Below are 22,703 nucleotides of genomic sequence, written 5' to 3' on the forward strand. Positions count from 1 at the left end.
AAATCAAAGACAGGAGAGAACAGCAGTTTGTACCCTAAGAGCCTCATCCTGCAAACAAGGTGCAGGTATCCCTTTCTGCACAGGTGAGCCCACCAAAGGGCAGGCAGGTTGTATCTGCCTGCAGGACAGACACCTCCCATGACCAAGTCCTGGTCTGTGCTACCTAAGCCAAGATCTCAGCTGAGGCAAGTCATCACAAACAGATAGAAAGTCAAACTGAGAAGAGAGAAAAGGAGAAAATACTGTCAGGAAGATGATAATATATTTACCACAGTGGACTGATGTACATTAAAGCAGGTCTTGGTCAACAGATACTTGATAAATGATGGAAAAAAAATAAATTTTAAGAGGCTGCATTCCACGAACAGGGTTTATTTCAGAAGTGTGCTCTGTACAAGGTAGAGAAAGCACAGCAGCAGCTCTTAGCTGCCACAGAAATGAAGTTTATAAGAAAAGAGATGGACCAGTGATCACAGCAGCAAGCCTGAGAGCCTGTGAGTTTCCCTTATGCCTGTCTGCACATTACACGCTTTCCATGCCTGTGAATCCCTTGTGCCAGCCAGCCAGCCAGTCCCCAAAATAGGCCAGCCTGCTGATCACTTCTTTTCTCCAAGCTGAATTTCTGCTCATGAAAGCCAGCTGTCACTCAGGTGTTCCTATTAAATCTGAAGTTCAGGGTGATCTGAGTGTTTTAAAAAATTTACCAGTGCTCCATTTTTGTGAAATGGCTCCATGATATTCTAAGGAATTATATTGTAGTTTATAAATATTTGATTAATGTGGTTGCTAAAATATTACCTGATCAGCTTTTCTCTATGCTACTATATCAAGGGCTTAATATCCAAGTATATGGAGGTTGCAAGGCCCTGCTTTAGAGAGTGCAATGTGGGGATGAGGAAGTTCTGGGAAAGCTGCAGGGAAGGGGGTTCAAGGACATGGGTGACCCACTTCTACCTGCACAGAGACATCTTCTTGTCCTCAAGATCTGACAATTGTGCCTTCATCCCCAAATCTGAGCACACGAAGCAGTCACTGTATAACTGTGGAAGGGCTGCAACCTCCTGGTTGCTGATCCACCCAAGACAGGGAAAGCAGCTGGCATGCCCGAGGCAACTGTTCAGGCAGCTGTGAGGATTTCCTGCTGGTGCTGGAGAATAAGACCCCTTTGGGGTTAGCACCACTAAGCAGTGTCTTGGAGGCTCCAGGTGTTGGATGTAAGCACTGATGGTGGAGAGAGAAAGTCAGGTGAGTACCCAAGTCCTTTCATACACTGAGCTAAGATGAGACCAGAAAGAGGTATATAATATAACATCCCAGAGCAGTACATTATATAATCCATAGATAAAGGTATGAGATTTCTCAAGGAAAAATCTCAGACAAAACAGTACATACAATTACGTTAATGAATAACCCAAAGATGTGCAGTCTCCAGAGCCATTAAACATTTAATGATGTTATTTCCACGTTAATTTATGCTTGGCTTCTTTTTTTTTTTCCCTGATGCCTAATTATTAGTAAGGAGAAGTGAGAGTCACCTTTGAAAGAGAGATTCAGTTTGAAGGTGCCAGAATTTTCCTGAACTGATTAAAAGTTTCCAGCAGTTTTTTGTGAATGATCAGAAGGAGCTGAGTCACCTTATTGAAGTTCCATCTCCTGAACAGGCTAATCAAACTATGCTGACTGATTTTATTAGATGGTGTGAGTGCCAGATAGACCCTTTAACTCCATGTATTTTGCAGATGTACTCTAAGTTCTCCATAGAGAACTGGTCAACTTTCACAACACTGTGGATAAAACTGGAGATCAGCATCCTCCTGAGTACTTAAACATACAGATAATAAAGGCCTTTGCTGACCAAATTAAAATGCTGAGACACTTTCTAGGAGACCAGTATTACCAGGAAATGACCAAAGCATTGCTGCTTCCACAGGGCAGGACCAACTCCTCCATCCCCAGATGGGTATGGGTGGAAAGCCTGAGAGGGGGGTCAGTGGTCATAGACACCCATACTTCAAGCACATCAAACAAGGACCAATACAAGACTGTCTGTACTGAGCCAGAGCTCAGACAAAAGCTGAGTGCAGCCAAGGATGAGTCCTGGAAGAAGGAAATAAAAGCAACTGGCATCCCTGTTAAATGCTACCTTGGGGATGTTCTCAGCCCCTTGCATCAGTGAAAGGCAGAAATCACAGTAGTGGAGTTCGGTTTGGTTTTCTTTTTAAGAAACAGAACTGTGCATCATTCCTACATGCTTACAGAAAAATGTATTTGTAAGGCTGTGTGTGGGTCATTCAGGGGTCGAAAAATTTCAGAGGGGAACCAGAGACATTTTAGATTGACCTCAGATCAACTGTGGCATTATGGAAAGTCTAAAGGTTTGTCACATGTGCCAAAATACAAGACAAGTGAAATAGCCCATGTTGGTGTTACAGAAAAGGGAAAAACTTGCTGCCTGGAGCAAAGTAAGGATTGGTTTCTTTAATCTTAAAAAAAAAAATACTTCTTTTTTCAGACATATTTTTGAAAGCTAGCAGAATCTCCTTTCTAGATCTGGGTGTATGCTGCCAAATATTTTACATGAGTCACCGCTTAGTTTTTAATTAGATTCATACCCGTAAGAGTTTTTTGGATTTGCTTTAAACAAGCATTTCTGCCACTGAATCTTACTGGCACCTCAGTTTAATTTAAGTGAAACCCATCCTTGGTGCAGACTGTGATATGAATTGAATGCACAATTTCAATCATCACAATGACAGCAAGCAAGTTTTAAGATAGTGAATATTTATTGTCGTGGCCTTTGAAGTAAAATGCAAAGTTGTGGATGGACATGACTGTAAAAAAATTAACTTTTAATTCACACATAGTAATATTTCTTCCAGAAATGCTAGTCCAGTGAATGATGTGTTATGATCAATCACAGATAATCACAGAGAGATGAGACATGGATCACTCACAGACCCCATGAACTGGACACTCACAATAAGCCACATTCAAGTCTGTTTTCTTGTGTTAGATAGTATTCCCAAATGCCATCAATATGAACATTTTTATGAGCAGGAGCAACCTTACAAGAAGAGAAGAATAAGAATTTGGTCCCAGATGTGTTCCAAAGATTTCATCCATAAACTTTAAATACATTAAAAGATTTAATTATTATTTATTTAATTAATTAAATCTATCGTATTTCCATTCCAGGAAATAATTTCCCACATCTGTTTATATCCTCAAAAGCAGTAAGAAAGATTAAACTTTCCAGCTGAAACTTTAGTCCTGAATTATTAGCTCTCCATTTTTTCCTTTCAGATTTTTTTACTTTCAGAGGTGGACAAGTAATCCAGATTCCTTTCATAGTTACATTTCTAGGACATTAATCTTTTCAGGGGGAGACTTCGGATGAGTGGCTTACAGTAAAACTTTTAGACTCAGCATGTTATTTTTCTCTTGCATCTTTCTTAGGTTTTTTTTCCTGCACTGCACAAAGGTACATTCGTCTTTCAAAGATGGCACACTGTATATTAGCCAATGGCTTGTGATGTCTGCACATGACAGCATTCACTAATGCTTTTTCTTGCAATTCTATTTTTCTTAATCTTTAGCTCCAGTCTTCTACCATAAGTAATAGATACTTACTTCATCTTGCATTAGTGCTCTTCATATCCTCGCAGTTTCAAAAGAAAATTTCACTGGGCCACCCTGGTTGGAAAATGTGAAAGCAGCTGCAATTTTGATGCCATTTTGAGGAAGATGACAAAAATATGCTTGAGGCCAACTTGCAGACTCATAAAGTTCAACAAGGCCAAGTTCAACAAGGTCCTGCACCTGTACTAGGGCAATCCCAAGCACAAATACAGGCTGAATGCAGAATGGATTGAGAGCAATCCAGAGAAGAAGAACTTGGGGTGCTGGTTGACAAGAAATACATCCATGCTCAACATGACCCAGTAATGTGCACTTGCAGACCAGAAAGCCAACTGTGTCCTGGGCTGCATCAAAAGGAGTGTGACCAGCAGGTCGAGGGAGGGGATTCTCTCCCTCTTCTCTGATCTCACAAGACCCCACCTGCAGTACTACATTCAGCTCTGGGGTACCCAACAGAAGAGGGACATGCATATGTTGGAGCAAGATTTAGATCAGATATTAGGAAAACGTTCTTCACTGTGAGGGTGGTGAGGCACTGGCACAGGTTGCCCAGAGAAGCTGTGGCTGCCCCATCCCTCGCCGTGTTCAAGGCCAGGCTGGACAGGGCTTGGAGCAACCTGGTCTAGTGTGAAGTGTCCCTGATCATGGCAGGGGGTTTGGAACCAGATGTCTTGAAGGTCCCTTCCAACCCAAACCATTGCATTATGATGATTCATAATGCCCTGACTAGGGAGCAGCCCTGCATAAAGCTAATTTGGACTCTGTTCTGCTCTGCCAGGCATGCCCCCCATCTTTCATCCCTCTTGTCATTGTGTGGTGGGCTAACAGCTTGTGTTTTTGTAGTGCCCATTCCACTTTCACCAGTTAATTTCTTTAGTTTGAAACTGTGCTCCTAATCTTACATGGCACGAAGAAACATGTTCCCAAAAAAAAGATTGGACATGATGTGAATAGAAGAACATATGAAACATTCAGTATTTATGTCAATTAGGAACAGTGTTTATACTAGTTAGGGTTGTTTGAATATTTTAATGACTACTGGGGGCTTTTTATGCAAAAAATATTTGTGTGTGTCACACATTTGCAGCAGCAGATCTCATCTCTCTATAGCACTTACTTGCTGAGATTCAGCCTGTGCAGAGAGTGAGCGTGACAAGCAGAAGCATGTTAACCTCTATATGGTTAAAATGGGACCAATGTATGGGGCACTGTGCTCTTCCTCTTCAAGGCAGTGCACATGCCCCAACCCATGAGTCAAGGCTACCATGTCAGAAAGAGCTTGCCCAGAAGCTAAAGCAGATTCTGCAAATGTTTAGTGATACTAACAACAGCTGGGCACGGTCTTAATGGAAAAGTCTAATACATATGGCATCTGAAAATAACTGTCAAAATGGAAGCACAATTAAGACTTTTTATGCAATGCACTACTTTCAGCTTGTCATCATAGCTTGTTGAAAATAATTCATGTTAATACCAGCTTCTAATGGCTTTCACTAAGTGTTTGATGCATGAGGGAGGAAAGCAAAAAGGTTAAGAACCCTTAACTCTGGACACCACCCACACAACACGATTGCTGCCATAGCTTCTTTCATTATTGCCTGGTAATACATTATCTTATCATTTCTTTACATGCTAGCAGCTAAAAATTAGTGTTAGGAAAATCTGTATCTATCTCTCCAGTGTATAGACGTCTCTGTACTACACAAGAGAAAGACTTATATTTTGATAGTATCAAATACTAAAAGAAAGCAAAACAGAATTTGTTTTGTATTTAGATGGGAAAAGATTAATTCAGTGTGATGATGCCAAAAATACATTATCAGTCATTTGGGATGATTATTGAAAAGAGTTACTTTTGTTATTATGGTAGCTTGATTGTTTATAAACAGCAGAGAAGAATGTTTGTAATGAAAGACTCGGGAGACAAAAACCAAGGAAGTGCACTAATGGACATCCATTCGATTACATTAATTTTGATTCCTTAAGGTTTTCTTTCTGGGATTTTGGACAGCCATTATATTAAACAGTGTTCCAAAGCTACACAGTACTGCTTTGCAACTATGGCTTTCTTTCATCCTTGTTCCTATTTCTCAAAAAAAGAAAAAACAAGAAGCTGGTAAATTCTAAATTCATCTGCAATGCAGGTCCACAGAAGAGGTCTTCCAAAGGCAGAATGAGTTTTCTGAATTAAAGCTGCTTGCAGGTTGCGTAGTGCCCATACTCCCAGTGCACTCTGTGGGGATGGTGCCCAAGAGCCAGCGTGTTCAGAGAGCATGTCCTGAACTGCAAATGCCTTTCCCCAGAGGGAGGAAATGTCTCCTGGCATAGCTCTGTTGGCATGGGGCACCGAGCAGCCTAATTCAGCAGTACCAGCTGTCAGGCAGGGTTGTGGCTTCCCTGTGCTTTCTGGGCAGCTGTGTAGGATGCGACTGAAACCCCTGCCACAACATGCTTGCCCAGAGAGCTCTAAAACTTCAGTGGATCTCTGAAATGTGCAGTCCATTTGCATACGTATTGCTCACTGCACTCACAATCACTAGCGTTACTTGCTGCATTGTCTGACGAAAAGTATAAAAAACCCTTTTTGAGAGACACGGTTTCATTTCATTTCACTGTATGGTAGTGTAGTATGACAGAGGATCTCCTCAGCCCTGGCAGTGTGTCAGTGCTCACAGCCCTGTTGCAGCCTTTTCATCTGTAGCTTGGTGTCTGGCATCATCCGAGATGATCAGTCACCCTCCTGAGTGACCTGTGACCAAAGAGACCAGCAGCTTCTTCACAGCAGTTGTGTTTGATGTGCATACAAGGAAGGGCTTTTTCCAACTACAAGGCTGAGAGTACCCTTTACCCGAGTCCCAACTTCCCCCTGCAGAGTACCTTATACACAAAGTACCTTCTGAAGGTGGATGAGTGATGTTTTTCCCATTATTGTCTTTTAAAGAAGGAAACCGAGGCCCAGTCACTCAGCACTTAAGCTAAGACAGTGCAACAATTTACTGATGAAGGTTGGACTAACAGATGGTTCCCATATCTGGAGCAGATCCATTCAATCTGCCACATCTAGAAGCATTTAGGAACCTACACTCCATTGGTTTCAGTGAATCCCAGAGTACCAAATTTTAAGCTCTTTGTTTTTATCCATTGATCTCTTCTGTTTCCTTTTCCCTGGCTAAGGAACAGAATAGCCTGATATTTTCACCCAAGTGAGCTTGTGCAGACCAGCAATGGGGCAGAAGCTTATAGGACCAGAGCACCCATGCTCAAAACCCCAGCACATCCAGGAAGCACCCTTCTCTGGGGAGCCAGATTATCTGACACAGAAGAAAAACTGAATCAAAAACTGGTAGGAGGTAGAGCTCCTCAGATCTTCCCTTGCACCTTTGACGGTAAGTCTGTTGTCCATAAAACCCATTACCAGAGATCCACGGTGCTAACGAAAGGACAGAATTTCTCCCGTTTATTTTTTGTTTGAACCATTTGAGGGAGGGAGGTGGTCAATTATGTTATTTTAGCATTGTAACCCATTTGAAGTTATGTAAAATTGATCCAGAAACACTGGTGGCCTTGTAATCCTGATGAGGCTAAAGACCACATGCAGCTGTGAAACTGTGAGCCAGCACTTGCATTTCAGCATGAGTTTCTGGGCTTTTGATGTCTCCTTGCAACTGCCGCAAGTTGGTCTTGAAAGAGAAAATAGTGTTTCAAAAAAAAGGGGGGTGGAAAAAAAAGGAATTTCCTATGCAGAAGCTAAATTGGATATTTAAGCCTGACTAATCAGAGGCAAAAACATCCAAGCAAACAAACAAGCCTTGTTATCACCTTAAACACAACAAACGGCAGGTTCTGGGAGAATATGTAAAAGTGGAAAAAAGGATGGTTTGAGATAAAGACAGTTTAACAAGTAAAATTAAAGAAAAGAATAAGAAAGAAACCCAAAATCAAGAAAAACAAGTGGTGAAAAAAAAGAAAAAAGAATTCTCACCACCAGCCAACTGATGCCCAGTCAGTCCCCAAGCAACAGCAGCCCTGATGAGCTCCCCCTGCCTCCTGTAAGATTTTGCTGCTAAATATGATGGCATATCATGTTATATGGTGGTCTGGGACATCCCTTTTGCCCACTGGGGTCAGCTGTCCCAGCTGTGTCCCATGCCAGGTTCTAGTGCATCCCCAGCCTGCCTGCTGGTAGGGTTGTGTAAAAGGAAGACAAGCACCATTCAGCAATAGCAAAAACATGGGTGCATTATCAACACTGTTTTGTTCTCAGATCTAAAAAGTATCCCATCCAAGCTGCTATGAAGAAAATTAACTCTGTCCCAGCCAAAACCAGTACAATCCCTTGTGCAAAATGTGTAATAACAACTGCATCTCTAGGGGTCTAGAATACATGCTTAGCCCACAGAGATATTTAACAAACTTTGCCTTATGCCTCACTACATTGTTTTGGGCTGGTTGCCGTGACGAATGTACTTTGGTGTCACCTTCACAGTAACTGCACTACATAGAGCATCAGGGAAGGAAGAAATAACCCCATTAGGACCAGAAATGCATCATTTTCCAGCTACTGGGGATACATGTGAGACAAGATAGGGCCAGAAAGAGAGGACCTCGTGGCTGCAGTGACGCCCAGGAGAGAAGGATCTGGCCACTGAGACTGATTTGGGATATCCTGTCTCTAGCCATCATAGCATGGTCCACATCCAACAGATCTCTTGGTTATTGGTGCAGGCAGGCCAGTGCATGGACACGCAGGCCCGCCTCACAGGAGAAAACACGTTCCTCATTAAATCCTGAGGACAAGAGGACACAGATACATGCTACAGAAGCATCAAGGCTCTCACACAACACTGCTTCATGAGCAGACAACACTCCAGCTGACTCACCAAAACCTCTGTCAGGAACTGTGCGGTGTATTGTGCAATGGTGTTACACTTACCCCACATACAGCTGCTGGGTCCCAAACAAGACAGCTGGCTGCAGGGGTGAAATCAGATTCAGGACCCCAAAGGGTGTTGGCAATGTGGTTGGCAATGCAGGTGTAACACCAGAGCTGTGCTCATGGAAGCCCATCCCTGTCCACACTGCTCAGTAGGCTGGGATGGGCTTTTTTACAAAGGCAGGGAATTAAATCATAGTGCCAGCCATAGAGAGATGCTGGCACCTATCAGAAATGCATGCTGAAACCTTTATGGGGAGTCAGACAGCTGCACCCCCTTCCTTTAGCTTAGACATGGTAGCAACAGCCCCACTGAGGCAAAACCAGCCCCCCAAATCACCCCAAGGGCCTGCTGTGAGCTACAGACCATTAATCCGGAACATCTCTCTTGCTAAGTGCATGTTTGCTTGCCCTCCCAGTTGTTACAAAACACCTCACCTGAAAGCAAATAACAGAGTTTGTCTAGTATTTTTAAATAGATGCACACACCAGTTACTGCCTGCAAATTCAAACACAGGTAAGGGAAACAGGCTTCCCAGTAATAAGGGTAGTAGAAGTCTAGAAATTATGCCCTATTTGAAGGGTACTGAGGACTATGAACAAAACTTACTGATGAACAGCATTTATCTACAACTAGAATATATATTTTTTTTCTTGAAGTAAATTCTTATAGTTACCTTCAAGAGATGTTTATTTCCTGACATGAATTTAGCTAATGCACCTGTTTTCATGGTATTTATCTTCAGGTTTGAAGGAAATTTGGCATTACAGTGAGCCTTAGAAAAGCACAGAAAGAATCATGTCAGTATTTGTGATTCTTTTTGATAAATTATGATATATTCAGCACTCCAGTCATGCTGCTCAGTACTGACTGGTAAATCAATAGAGTTCAGTGAGTATGTGGTTGGAAAATCTGATTTCTGAATTTAGTGTCTAAGCAATCATCTCTACCCGTATTTTGGCACGACCCTCAGCACTGTTTGAGTGGTTCCAAAATTTAATGCTCTTGACTGTGGTGGCCATACAAAAGGAACTGCACGGAATTGCAAATTCATCCCAAGCTGGGCTGGACCCAACTGCATAAGGCAACATCTCCAACAAGTTTTAGCCAGCTTCAGAAGGAGACTCAGCCCTGTGCTCTTTTACCCTTGTGATTAAGGTACAATTTCACTTACCTTTTTTTTCCCCTTTGCAGCAGCTCTCATGCAGGCTACAGCTGCACTGTCATGAGGAGCTGGACAAAGGAGGCACGCGGGCAAGTCCTGAATACAGAATGGGCAGAGTTGAGGCCAGGAAAGTTGCAGAAGGCAGAGAGCAGTGAAGACACATGCAAAGAAAACAAAGGAATAATCTACACAGTAGGTTCAGGAGACTTCAGAAGGTGAAAACAAGCAAACAGGTAACACGAACTCTGCTTAAAGCTTCTCAGATAGCCAAATGCTCTTCCAAGAAGTGTGTCTGAGGTGCACCCGCAGCTCACATGGTAGGATGGCTCAGTCAGACGTGTACTTCTTGCTACAAAAGAAAGAGAGAAGCAAGCTTCTGACCCAGTGTGGGGACATGTCAGGCTCACGTACACCTGAGCACCAGCCACCTCCTGCGCGGGATCTGATTGCACACTTCCTTCTTCTTCTGAGAACACAAGCACTGAAAAAGAAACTCTTTCTGGAGCAAGGAAGGGAAAATGTTCATGAGGAAGCCATGGCCCTCAAAGCACCGGGAGAGGCAGACACTGGAGTAGGGACACGCTGCCTCAGTGCTGAGCCTCTGGGTCTGTGCCACGATGGAGGCAGATCAGGCTAGTTTTTCTGACAACAGGCACTTTCAGAGATCAGTTTGACCCATGCTGAAAGAGGTAGCTAAGATATGGATAAAAGCTTGATCCATCTTCTTTAGCTCTGGAGAAACACAAGCAGCTTACCTGAGGTAGGCACCAGGCATGTATGGGACAGAGGTGCTGGTGCACACCCCGCCGGTGAGTTGGGTGGGAAGTGACAATTGCCTTCTCATCCCCGCAACCAGGAGAAGGAGGCTGTACCTTCCAGCTGCAGCATAAAGCCCTGGGCACTCACAAAGGCTCTTCTGCATCCTCCACAGCCGGTGGAGGATGGAGAAAAAGGGCACAGATAAAAGCTGCAGCTGCATATCTTTATGGGTACTCGTACACAAACCAAAATTTGCGACCACTGCAACAAACTGCATTATTATTATTGTTATATTATTACTACTATTATTATTATTTCAGCTGAAATACATTTGAAAACTAAGATGCTGGTGATAAATGTCCTGGAAATGTTCATGACATAAACCAAATTTCCATGACATAAACCAGTTTTTACTTCCCAAGACTTGGGAACCTCGAAAAATCTTGTCCTTGCTTAAGTAAGCTAAGGACAGGTTTGCCATTCATTTCAGTGATGCCATTTCACACTATGAACTTGTTCAGATAATGTCCTGTCCTGAGATATCTCTTCAATAATTACACCTGCACTTATTAAGTTTGTGCATAAATTCTTCTCTGAACTCAGTCCTAGAGCTGCTAAACTCTATAATTACTCCATTAGTTATATATTTAAGCAAATTAATCAAGCTAAAAAGCAGTAAGTAAATAAATTTTGTTGCTGAGATTTACAACCAGAACTAAGGAGTTTCACAGCTGGAAAAGTTACAGTCAATGTCAAGATACTGACATAGGGAAATCTGCATATTTTTATTTCTGGTCGCAGTTATATACAGCAGATTCCATAAGAGCTGGAGAAAACCATGTCCTTCAGTACCCTCCTTTCCAGTGTTTTAGTTCAGTAGAAACCTCATTTTTCATTCTGGCAAAATGCAGAAAGTACTTCTAGACAATAGCATTGTTTTAAGACTTTCAGAGAGCCAAACAGTGCATTATATCAACACTCATAGGCATGCAGAAAATAAGATTTTCATAAACCCTTGGTGCTTTATTTAGCCACAAAGCAAGGACATGCATGTAAGGAACTGCAAATCTATTCTATATTTAGCATCAGCCTAACAGGATAACGTGGCTATGGTTTCCTATTGTCAGATAAACAGAGTTTTGCACTGTTTCACTGCAAAGGCCAAGCTCCTTAAATAAGTTTGATCTTGCTGGTTTTGCAAATAAGCTGTCTTAAGGTCAAGGGAAACAACTTCCACTTTTTTCTTTTGGTAGTTCATTATTTTATGCAGGTCTAATACTGCTCTGAGGAAGCCAACACAAATTAGGCTGCTTTCCCTGTTTTAAAGAATGGGTGCTTGTACCATTCTGCAAGACAAAGATGGATTGCAGCCATCTATTACAGCCTCAGTATTTCCCAAGCAATATCCGTTTCATATTACAATTCATGTTTACAGGACTCACAACCATTCTATAGAGAAAACATTTAACTTAAAATAGTTCTCTCTGACTTGCCCTAGCAACTAATCTCCAAATCCCACTTGAGGAGAAAACTGAGAGCTTCATGTGATATTAAAATGCAGCAACACTCTAACCAGATGCAGAGTATAAAATGAACATATCCTGAAGTTTTGGTATAGCCTAGCTGTGACCCTGCTCTTAAACTGATCTCTGGTCTTCCACCGGCAAATAATACAGGAGATGTTACACTAAATGCATGACATTTTTATGCAAAATTTTCAAAGAGAGTCCACCTCCAATTTCATCTTTTTAAATATCCTCGAATATTGCCATCTGTGAATGTGAAGCTGTGAAAGTATGAATCTGAAATCTGTCAGCTGCGCACCAACATACTCATGAGAAAAAAATGCAAGGCTGAGTTTTGGTGATGAGGTTGCAGAAGGTGGTGAAAGCCAGAAGGCAATAAGAAGCCACATGTAGGCTCAGGGTACTTCCGAAGGCAGCACCGCAGAGCACTGATGCATCTGGCTGGAGCTCACCCCTCATTCCTGCAGAGCCAGCATGTGACAGATCTCCATCTCTGGGGCTGGGAATCAGACACTTCTGCAATTCAACATATCCCAGAGATAATCAGTGAAGCAGGAGGGAAGTGCTGATAATGGCACACCAGCTAGGTAACTAACACAGAACACTAACATCTCATCATTTGCTCATGAGCCAACTCTACTTTAAAATCACCATTAAATAACCCATCTCTTTAAAAATTAAATAAATAACAAGTATTTCCAGGGGGAAATAATGTATTGTAAAAATATTAATATTACCGATAACTTTATCCTCATAGAAACATTTGGGGGTTTTGTAATTTCTTCTTACTCAGTATTCAAAGGCTCTATTATGGAATCATTCAAGCCACTGCTTGTAATACAGCATATTAATATATTAATTTTCTCTTTCTAGTAGCAGTTTTCCATTCCAATTTCCTTTATTTGACTTCTGCATGATTTATTCTGATGATAAAATGCCCTCCTCTTTCATATAGTTAATTCATTCATGACTTTTAAAATTCATATCATCACATTAAATATGTTGGCAAGTTTGCTCATGTCAGATTGGTCCCTTCCCCCTCTAGCTGTCAGTAACCCATTTGAACAGAGGCTTCCTTAAATTTCCTTCCCTTTCAACAGGGTTAATTTAATCCAGACCTTTGGTAAGAGAACTTTTAGGAACAATAATCTTTTCACACATGAAAAGCTCCTTGACACACAGTATTATGCTAATTGTCATTAGCTGCATGCTTCTTAGCAATTCTGGTGCCAGTTTACAGTACATACCTGTAACACTTGTAGTACAGTGCCTCAAAATTTTCTGGAACAGCAAAGTTTTCTCAGTGCTGAATGAGGCTCCGGAAGGACAACAACTGCGTTCAAAGCCCAAAGGTCCCATAATCTGCTCTCTCCACAATACATCACAGCTTCTGATCTCTGCACCAACCCTGCTGTTGCACTAGTTTATCCTTCAGAAAGATGCTCATCTTTGACACTTTGACTTTAAAACTTTAATGGGTGTACAAGCAACAGTCTTTTCGGTAAATTGTCTTAATGGATGCATTGCTTCTAAATTCACTGCTTATTTATCTAGTTTTGACTTCTAACCTTCAAGTCTTATACAAGGATTATATAAGGTTTTGGACTCTTAAAGCAGCCCAGAAATGTCTACAACCACCCTTTGGTGAGTATTTGGTTCTGAAAATAACTACACTCACACAGCACCTTCCTGCTTGACCCAGAACTCTTCCTCCAGATGTAGTTTTGCTTCTGCAGGGCCAAAGTCCTGTGGGGGCTCAGACAGATCTCTGCATAAACACATTGCATTGTGAGGATGTCCTTTACCTACTTATTTTTAAAGGATGGCCAAAAGAGGAAATGAATGTAAATGTGCTGCCCAACCTTCACATAGTGAAGTCTAGGTTCAAAGCCTTCCTCAGTCTGAGAAAGTTAAACCTTGGTGGCCTACCCTTCCTGAAAATGCATTTTCACTCCAACTTGGGCTGAAAATGGGGAAGGAGAGGGCTAGTCTTTGACAGCTGGTGGTTAAACCACCTCTTCCTCCTAGAACAGTCAAATTTGGGTTGTAGCTCCAAGACACATGTATAGTTAACTAACTCACCATCAGTTTGTCCTCCAGATGTGTTTTAAAAGAAAGCATTTAAACATGGGCTTGGTTCTCTATGGGAAAAATAAGTAGCTGCAACCAGGATATTCTGGACTCAAGGTTAACACTCTGTGTCAGTGGAGGTCTACCCAGGCTCTAGCTCCTTACCATCCTGAGGCAGTAGAACATGTCAGACACCATCAGATACCATCCATGTTTTCTACAGTCTTGCCCAACAAAAAGTACCACCTTGTCTGCCTCCCATCTGGGGCTCCTCACCATCCCCATGCAGCACTGAGGAAAGCCAGACAACTCTCACCTGTGTGACTGGAGTTGGCGGTGTGCCTTCTCACTATACGTCTTCTTCATGTAGGTACTGCTCACAGGTCACAGTATAGACAACTTCTAACCTTTGGGCAAAATCAGCACATTAAGCTTTTGTGGCATGTTACTATAATACATTTTCAAAACCTGAACATCTCTTGATCCGGTTTTCTGGAATCTTTCTTACATTTCTCTACATTCCAGCACCTCTTCCAAAATACTGTGGTAACAGCCTCTCAGATCATGTGTACAGCTGTACTAGCTTCCTTACTCCTGTCAGACACTCTGCTCAGTTATTAAGGGATTTCACTAATTGCCCCAAATACAGTACTGGATTAGGAGTTTTAGGCAGCCATTTATCACCTCCTTTTTAGGTTGACTTCACACTGGGATGCAATAAAACTTCAATGAGTATGATAACAGCTAGCCAAATTACAACTTCCACACAAGGTGTGGGGTCATTAACAGGAAGGATGATTTTAAATTGTTTTAGTAGCCAGCTCATGCTAGTTTTTAATTAGCTCCTTATGCACCCCAGGAAACTGGTTTGAGAATTGGGATGGCCAGTGGCACGCAGGGGACCGATACAGCTAAAGAAAGAGCATGAGCCACTTCAGAAGATATGTTCCAAGTTCCTCCCCAGGTCTTTTGCCTTTTATTCTCCAATTCAGGTATTACATTTCCACTGGTTTCCACCAGGATTGTGCATGCACCTTGACATGTTCACAGAAGTTCCACGATACAGAGTTTCACAACTGGGACAGGTCCCTACAATCGGGACACCAGGGTGACATAAACAGATTCTGGAGAATTTCCCACTGAATGGGGTGGAGAGAACATAATTAACCACATCGTAGCACTACAATGCCTCATAATAAACATAGAATAGACTAGATCCATTTATCACAAAAATCACAGAAAATAACTGATCAAAGAATATCTCTTGTATGTAAAATATACATTTGTAAGATATCATTTTAATACACCTTTTATACTTATTGATGTTGGGTTTGCAACACTGAATTTGAAGGGGAAAAAAAAAAAAAAAAACCCAAAATAGACTTGCTGCCAGACTTTTATTTCTCATAATACTTATAGTTTGAGGTAACAATGAAAGACTGTTTGCTGTGAACAAAGTCAGTGATGTTTGTCTGCAGTCACATTTCTGTTATCAAAGTGAAAAGTAAACTTAAAGACTCGGCATGTACACTAGAATTCATACAAATATAGGTCATGGCAAACTGAGGACTTATGCAAACCTATTTTGCTCATATTTGTGACCACTGCAAAATATACCATTATTATGACAGAAGTCAAGACAGATGTACTTTACATCACTATCATTATTAAGAGTGTGTCTTTGTACGATCCACAGCACAGCTTACTGCAGGAACCAGGAAGTGGGAACAGGGGTGTGGGTCTTTGCATGGAGCCTTAGCAATGATGACTTGAATTCAGCTTTCCTTGATATAGATAAAAACTGATATTCCATGCACACACGTTTTATTTACAGCTGACTCATCAACAGTGACTAGTCACCCCTTCCTCTGGCAGCAGTAATTACAAGCAGTCTTTAATCTTCTTTAACAGCTCTACTTCTCATGTAAGTCTCAGTGATCTCCTCAAGGCGCAAGCTGTTTATCAGGGCCCATTCAGCAGCAGCAGTCTCTTTCCAGTACAGTCCTTGGTATGGCTAAATTCCATTGTCCCTTTTTCAGCAGTCAAAAATCCATGATAAATTCTGTACAACACTGTAGTTAATATAACAGCAGCACCAGATATTGTATTAATTCTTTTGCTAAAAGCTGTTTGCAATTATCTCTCTATTGACAGTATTTTACCAAAACTATATCAATGTACATCTCTAAATATCAGAAATGTATACTTTGATAAATACATTATTGTACAATAATTCTGACATGCAGGTCATGCTATTGGGCTAGGCTATATACAGAAGAACATGTTATATGCTCAACAATAAGTTATATTTCTTTCCCTGACAAAAAATAAAACATGACAATCAGGTACTATTCAACAATCTCAAGGATCTCTTAAGATTGTGGTTGTTATGGTCTTTACCATATAGTTCTAACACTATAGTTCAGGGTATTTTTTCCTCACCAGCCCAGAACATCAAATCTGCCATTGCATTGGTCCTGTTGCATAAACAGAGGTTAATATTGAATGAAAAAGCCACTAGAGGAGATACAGTTTCAAAACTGTAACAAATGCTGGTTGCTAGAAGGAAGACTGATGCAATAGGCAACTGGTCAGTACTGTAAAGCCGCTACTAAATCCCACTGGAAAAATCTTCAGAGTGCTCACAAGAGTTAGTCTAGACAATGCTAACTTGCACTTGAAAAATATATATATTTGTGTCTATACACATAAGTATAGTCCATGTGAAAAAAAAAATTAAAAAAAAAAAAAAAAAGAGAAAAGGAGAAAAATGTCCTTAGTTAACCTTAAAAGATGGGGGCATTTTAACAGTATCTCTGTGCTTTATGGAGACAGATGGAAAATACAGTAGACAGGTTGCAAAACAGACAGACAAACAACATACAGGACAAAGCACCTCAAAAAAGACTGACTGAAGAAATTTTTGAAGCTCATGAGCCAGAGGTATAAGTCTGGTCAAAAATCTGACTCGAGAACTATTCCCCTCTTACAGCAGTACAAAACAGCCCCCAATAGTCTTCTCAATTTTACTTGGCACTCAGCCTCTGAAAAGGTTGAAGAACCCTGGAGCAGAGAAATTACTACAGTACCAAGCAGCACTTGCTAGCTTAAAATTGCAAGTCTGGATGGCGTTTACCTTTCTTGCATGTTTTGTGCCTTCCCCAAGCCATTAAGAAAGAGATCTGGCTTCTGCTTGCGTGTAACCAGTAATGACAACCTCTTTGCAGTTATCTGTGTGCAAACAACCGGAGACATTCAGAACTCTGATACAGCAATCCAGTACCGAAGTAAGTTAATCACAAAATAAAGCCATTTATAAACAAGTAGATTGTTAAAAAATAAAGGAAAAGGTTAAACAAAGAAAAACAATCCCACATGCAGACCAGTTTATCAGTGCTTTCATTTCAGCAGGATGGTACAACGTGAGAACACACATCCAGAGCCCTCTGTGGTCTCCACAGTCAGCAACACTGCTTGTCAGGTGATGGAGACAGGATGGTCCATGCAAATGAGCAGACCCTTCACAGCAGACATCTTCAGAATGGATTAGAGTCACAAGAAATGGAAGTTCGATGGAGTGACTGATAATTAGTTGGAAGCACATTATTTTAAGTAATTATCCCTGAAAATATGCTTATTTATTGAATATACTGGCCAACAGCATCCACTAACTGTCCTTTTATTGCCACAGTAAAGCAGGACCATGTAGTAGATAAAAGAAGAATCACTACCTTGGGTAATCTTTAAAAGCCAAGATAAAAATCTTCAGCTACCCAAGTGGCATTTCTTACTACTGACAGTTATTACCATGCAGAAGTTATACCATATTTGTGGAGCCTGTGGTTAATGCTACATTTATTTCCACTATGTGGTAAACAGTATTTGAATTTATACTATGTAGCCGATTGACGCCATCTGCTTTACAAGATGGAAGGGATGGGAGACCGAGAGCGCCTTAGAGGACAAGGTGAGCTGTAGGGTGATGTTACTGGAGACAGTCGCAGAGCATTGCCTGTCAAGCCAGCTATGCTGTTTAAGCTTCGAGATTTTTCATAGCCTTGTATGAGAAAATGCACAGACATCAGTTGAATTCAGCCAAAAAAATAGACAAGACAAACAATACAATGTAATGTAGTCCAAGGAGCTATCTCAGGGAATCTGCCTGCAAAAGAACTCAATGCTGAGATGCATTACTATCAAAAGATAATAATAAATGAAATTGTTTACAAATTGATGCAGCTATTCTTTCCCAGAAAATTCAACAGACTGCTGCACAAGAGGTCTGACCTGCTCTCCCACACCCCATCTTGCACTCAATGTTGCTCTGTTGGCTTCAGCAGGGCTGCATAGAGTGCAGGGTAAAGGATCCCAGCAGCGTTATTGGATGAGCTATCTATCTGGCTATGCGTAATCAAAGCCCCATTAAGACAGACTAAAAAAATTGTTAGAATTATATAATCTCTGCTAAACTCAATTCCTAATAAAGGATATTTTTTCTTCAAAAATAAAGAAAACAAGCCCCAGACAAACTGTATACAGTATGTGTAAATCACTTCTGCAGAGGATTGAATGATAATATGCAAAAGAAGCTCCATCCTCCGAAATATTAACCCTAAGACTTTGTGTCTAATACTAATGTATAATAAAATAGCATATTAAAGTATAATAAGATAGCAGAGTCTGAAATATTTGTAAATGACTCCTGACTGGCAAATTTAAACCACTATATTTGTGCTCCTTCTCCAACCGACTCAAATGAAATAAATGTTATTAGCCCACATAGGTAAGTAGTAAATAATTACGCATCAAATGAGGCAACCACATAATGCTTCACAATTTGGAGAGAACATTGCACTTGCAGAGATTTCTGTTCAAATACACTGTGAGCTCTAGCTATCTACTTTTTGCTGCATATAGATTGTTTTTACCTCATAAATGCTATTCTGTAAAATGACAGAAAAGCATTGCTATTCACTGCATCACTATCTTCATACTCAAGGATCTTTAACAGCACCTGAATAAACCCACTTATGAAGAAAAGGTTCAGTCCATCAGTCTGGAGGGAGATACCAACAAGGAAATACAATGAAGATGGAGCTGGACAGGACCTCACTACTCAAGTACATGGATACTGCTTCACTGTAAGCATAAGTCCCATTGATTTCAATGGCACTACCTATTTGCTTGAAGACAAGTACACATCTAAGCATTTGTCAGTTTAAGACATTCAGGAATAAAATGCTTCCAGTGAAATACTAAGACTTTTCCCACAGAAACTCTAAAATGCCAATGACAATACAGCTCAACATCACACTGGACATTACCAGGCAGAGAGTTGTTAGCAGCTCCAAAACAAAAATCATATTTTATGTTCTTCCCTAATGAGAATTAACATATTTCTTATGTAATGAGAATTGCATACTGCAAAACTATACTTTAAGCAAATGTATAACCTCATGTCTGGTAAAACGTTGTGCAGTGCTCTCTCCAGATTGCAAGGGCAGGCTAGACTGTGATGCTTCACACGCTTCTGATACATTTCAAAAACAGCCTCCAGTTTCTGAGTTTCTATCAGCATTTACACAGATTAGAATCATGTTCGAAAGGGGAACTGAGGGGAAGCACAATGCTAGTGTATACATTTAACCTCCCCTGTAAACATAAAGCTTATAAAAATAAAACAGGTAGACTTTCATTACACAGAAAGTAGGAAAGTATGTTTTAAAAATATTTTTCCTTCAACTTTTCTAACGATAAAAGCAAAGAACTGATACAGGAAGGTGGTAAAGATGACCAGGAACTCCTAAAAAATAAAAACCAGATACACAAGATGAATAGAGGCATGATTCCAAATTGGTACTTTCCAGGTATTTTGGTGGGCTTTGAATCAGCTCCAAATCAGTGTCATCTTAGAGATGGATATAAGGTGCAAATGCAAAAAAGCTTAAAATAAATTATAATTGAACACAACCAAGAAGCAAAAAAGGAATCAAATGAAGGGGAGAAATAAGATGAAAAGCAGTAGACTTGATGTGTGAATTAAATTCAAGTATTCAAAATCATTTGGATGTTGCTTGAAGATGGTTTCTTCTCATGAGCTAACCTTTTAACTCTGTATAAAACAAACTTGAAAGCCAGCGGCTAAAACATTTCAGCCTAGACTAAGGTTATCATCGGAGCCACCAAAGCCAGTCAAAAAGCATATTTCTCATTGAGAAACTGTCAGTTCTGAACTCAAGCCCTATTTTTCCAGTAAAAGTTACGAAAAATTTTCTCTTGAATCTAGATTTTGAAATTAAAATGTTCAGGTGATCCCAGTCTAAAATATGTTTTATTGTTATATAATAAATTATTATTATTATATATGATTGTTACATGTTACATGGTTTTATTGTTATATATTATGTTCCATTTCTTTAGTAGCTGATGGGTAACTTATTATTTCTGATCTGTGCTGTAACATATTATTTCTGATCTGTTATTTCTGATCAGAAACAGTAGATCTGTTTATGATCTACTGCCAAGTGAACAGCACTCAAAACATTCATACTAGTATTCCTAAAAGAAGTCAAGAACCTTACCTTGCAAGATGCCATGGCAATCCGCCTAATGCAGGTGTTCCTGACCTCCTCAAAGACTGGACTCTTACCATTAGAGATATTTTAAATAATCCTAGTTGTTTAGACTACAGTGTAAGACCTACACGCAGTGTAAAGCATCCAAAATCTGTGCAAAAACATGTTTACCACAAAGTCCCATTTAATCTCAGCATTAAATATGGGAATATGTAAACCACAGGAGCATAGAGGCAATCATACTCTTTAGAAATACCATACACATTAGACTCTGGCTGCATGTCTAATTCACAGGCTTAACCTACTGAGCTCATGCTTTTGAAATGTGAAAAGTGCATTTGCAGAATAATACAAGAGAATTTGTCTAGGGTCTATGGCTGGGTGGGACAGCTATGTTTGCTGAACATAAAGCATGGTTAAAAAAAGCAGGGGGACAGGATGGGGAGACAGCAGAAAAATCTCAGCCAGAAGTATTCGTCCAGGGCCACACGGCTACTCTACATGAACCCTGAGGTGAATGACTGCACATAAGCACTCGGGAATGTGAAACTTGTCAGAATGATGCAATTTGCAAAGAAACCAAAGCAATTTTTACCTAAGGAAACTGCAACACTTTTACTGGCACTGCTGATTTTGGGGCTATGCTCTGAGGTTATTAGGTTTGTAGCCACACCATCAGTCACATGGGTGATACATACGAAAACAGAAGGTTTTGCAAACTCTGCCTGGGGAACCCAATCCTACTGAACAGTGAGTAATGAGAATTGAAGAGGCTGAATAACTAGAAAGGCATTTTTAGCACCTTGCAAGATCAAACATTGTTTACTGTAGTTGAATTCTGGCAGCGGTCGACAGTTACCTCTTAGCATCAGTATTACAAAGAGGAAACATTTTGTGGCACTACAAACTCAAACTCTTCTTTGAACAAATCTAAACAGCATCTTATTATATGTTTGTTGTGTTCAGAACAAAAACGTTGCCTACTTCTGACATTTCAACCTTTCAAGTGTAATTTATTCAGCTATATTTTTAATGAGTTATTAAGTGCAGACCAAAATTAATAAATAATTATTTTTTATTTTATCGTGACAAATGGTATTGAGTGATGAGTGGTTGAATGAGCAAGGTCTGAATTGCAGGCTTTTCCATTAAAGATAACAGACAAATGAAGACAAATGAAATGAGGGTCCAACATCAAGCACATTTTGTGAGACTAAAGGAGATGAGTGTTTCTAAAAGGAAAGCAGGAAAAAATTACTAGGAATAAAGAAAAAAGATACATTGTGAGCACAATCTTTCCTTTTAGAGCATTGTGCACATCATTTTACTCTGATTGCTTTTCACAAGCACATTGCTGAGTAACCTTTTATGATCTAATGAAAGAAGTTCATACCTTTCCTGATCCCTCCATCAGTAGCACACGTGTAATCACCTGTGGTCAGTAGGAAACATGTTCCCCCTCTTCTGTTTTTGTCTCTTGTACTAGAGCGTCTGATGGGAGGGAGCCTTTCACCAGGTGAGAGTGGTTGCTCACTTCCTGCACTGTCTTCACCTGATAACACTGGTTAAAGCACCATGCCCATTTACAGACAATAATGAATGAGGAAATGAGACATCACAAAGAGCTTATGCTGAATGCTGGATATTCCCATCACTCAAAAAATAGTTATAAGGTAAATCATTAGAAGAAAACAAGATTGCAATTCACCATTAATCAGTACAAAATGGCAAAAAGTATATTTTCTATTCAAGAACAATGATCTTTTGACTTCCCTGTTCTTTTAAAGCTCATATAAAGTTATATTAAACTAACATGGAATAAGAAATAATCTAATCAAGGCTCAGTTGGTTGCCTATTATGTACTGCAACTTTTCAGGGTACAGTCAGACTTGGATATTTCAAACAAGTATTTACTATATTGGCTATCAATTTTTGCTAAACAAGAGGTCATGTTAGTAATTTTTGCTTAAAATATGTTGCTTATTATAGCTTAAAAGACAACCCCTCCCCAGGAGGGTTAAATTTTCAACATTT

General features: G+C 40.3%; 1 protein-coding gene across 6 annotated transcripts in view; it reads right to left on the reverse strand.

The window, feature by feature from the left end:
* Positions 1–15,142: 15,142 nt before the first annotated feature.
* Positions 15,143–22,703, reverse strand: part of KCNC2 (potassium voltage-gated channel subfamily C member 2) — a 106,743-nt gene continuing 99,182 nt past the window's right edge. For 2 of the 6 annotated variants that reach the window (XM_065665036.1, XM_065665035.1), the window contains 2 exons: positions 22,062–22,229; positions 18,014–18,150 (listed from right to left, as the gene is read on the reverse strand). In XM_065665036.1, the coding sequence (XP_065521108.1) occupies positions 18,014–18,150; positions 22,062–22,229 (305 nt within the window). Of the gene's footprint in view, positions 16,166–18,013; positions 18,151–22,061; positions 22,230–22,703 lie in introns of those variants that run through there. The other 4 variants (XM_065665037.1, XM_065665039.1, XM_065665038.1 and 1 more) reach the window with 4 other exon arrangements.

The sequence above is a fragment of the Lathamus discolor genome, chromosome 1 (genome assembly GCF_037157495.1).
Source record: "Lathamus discolor isolate bLatDis1 chromosome 1, bLatDis1.hap1, whole genome shotgun sequence".
Taxonomy (NCBI): domain Eukaryota; kingdom Metazoa; phylum Chordata; class Aves; order Psittaciformes; family Psittacidae; genus Lathamus; species Lathamus discolor.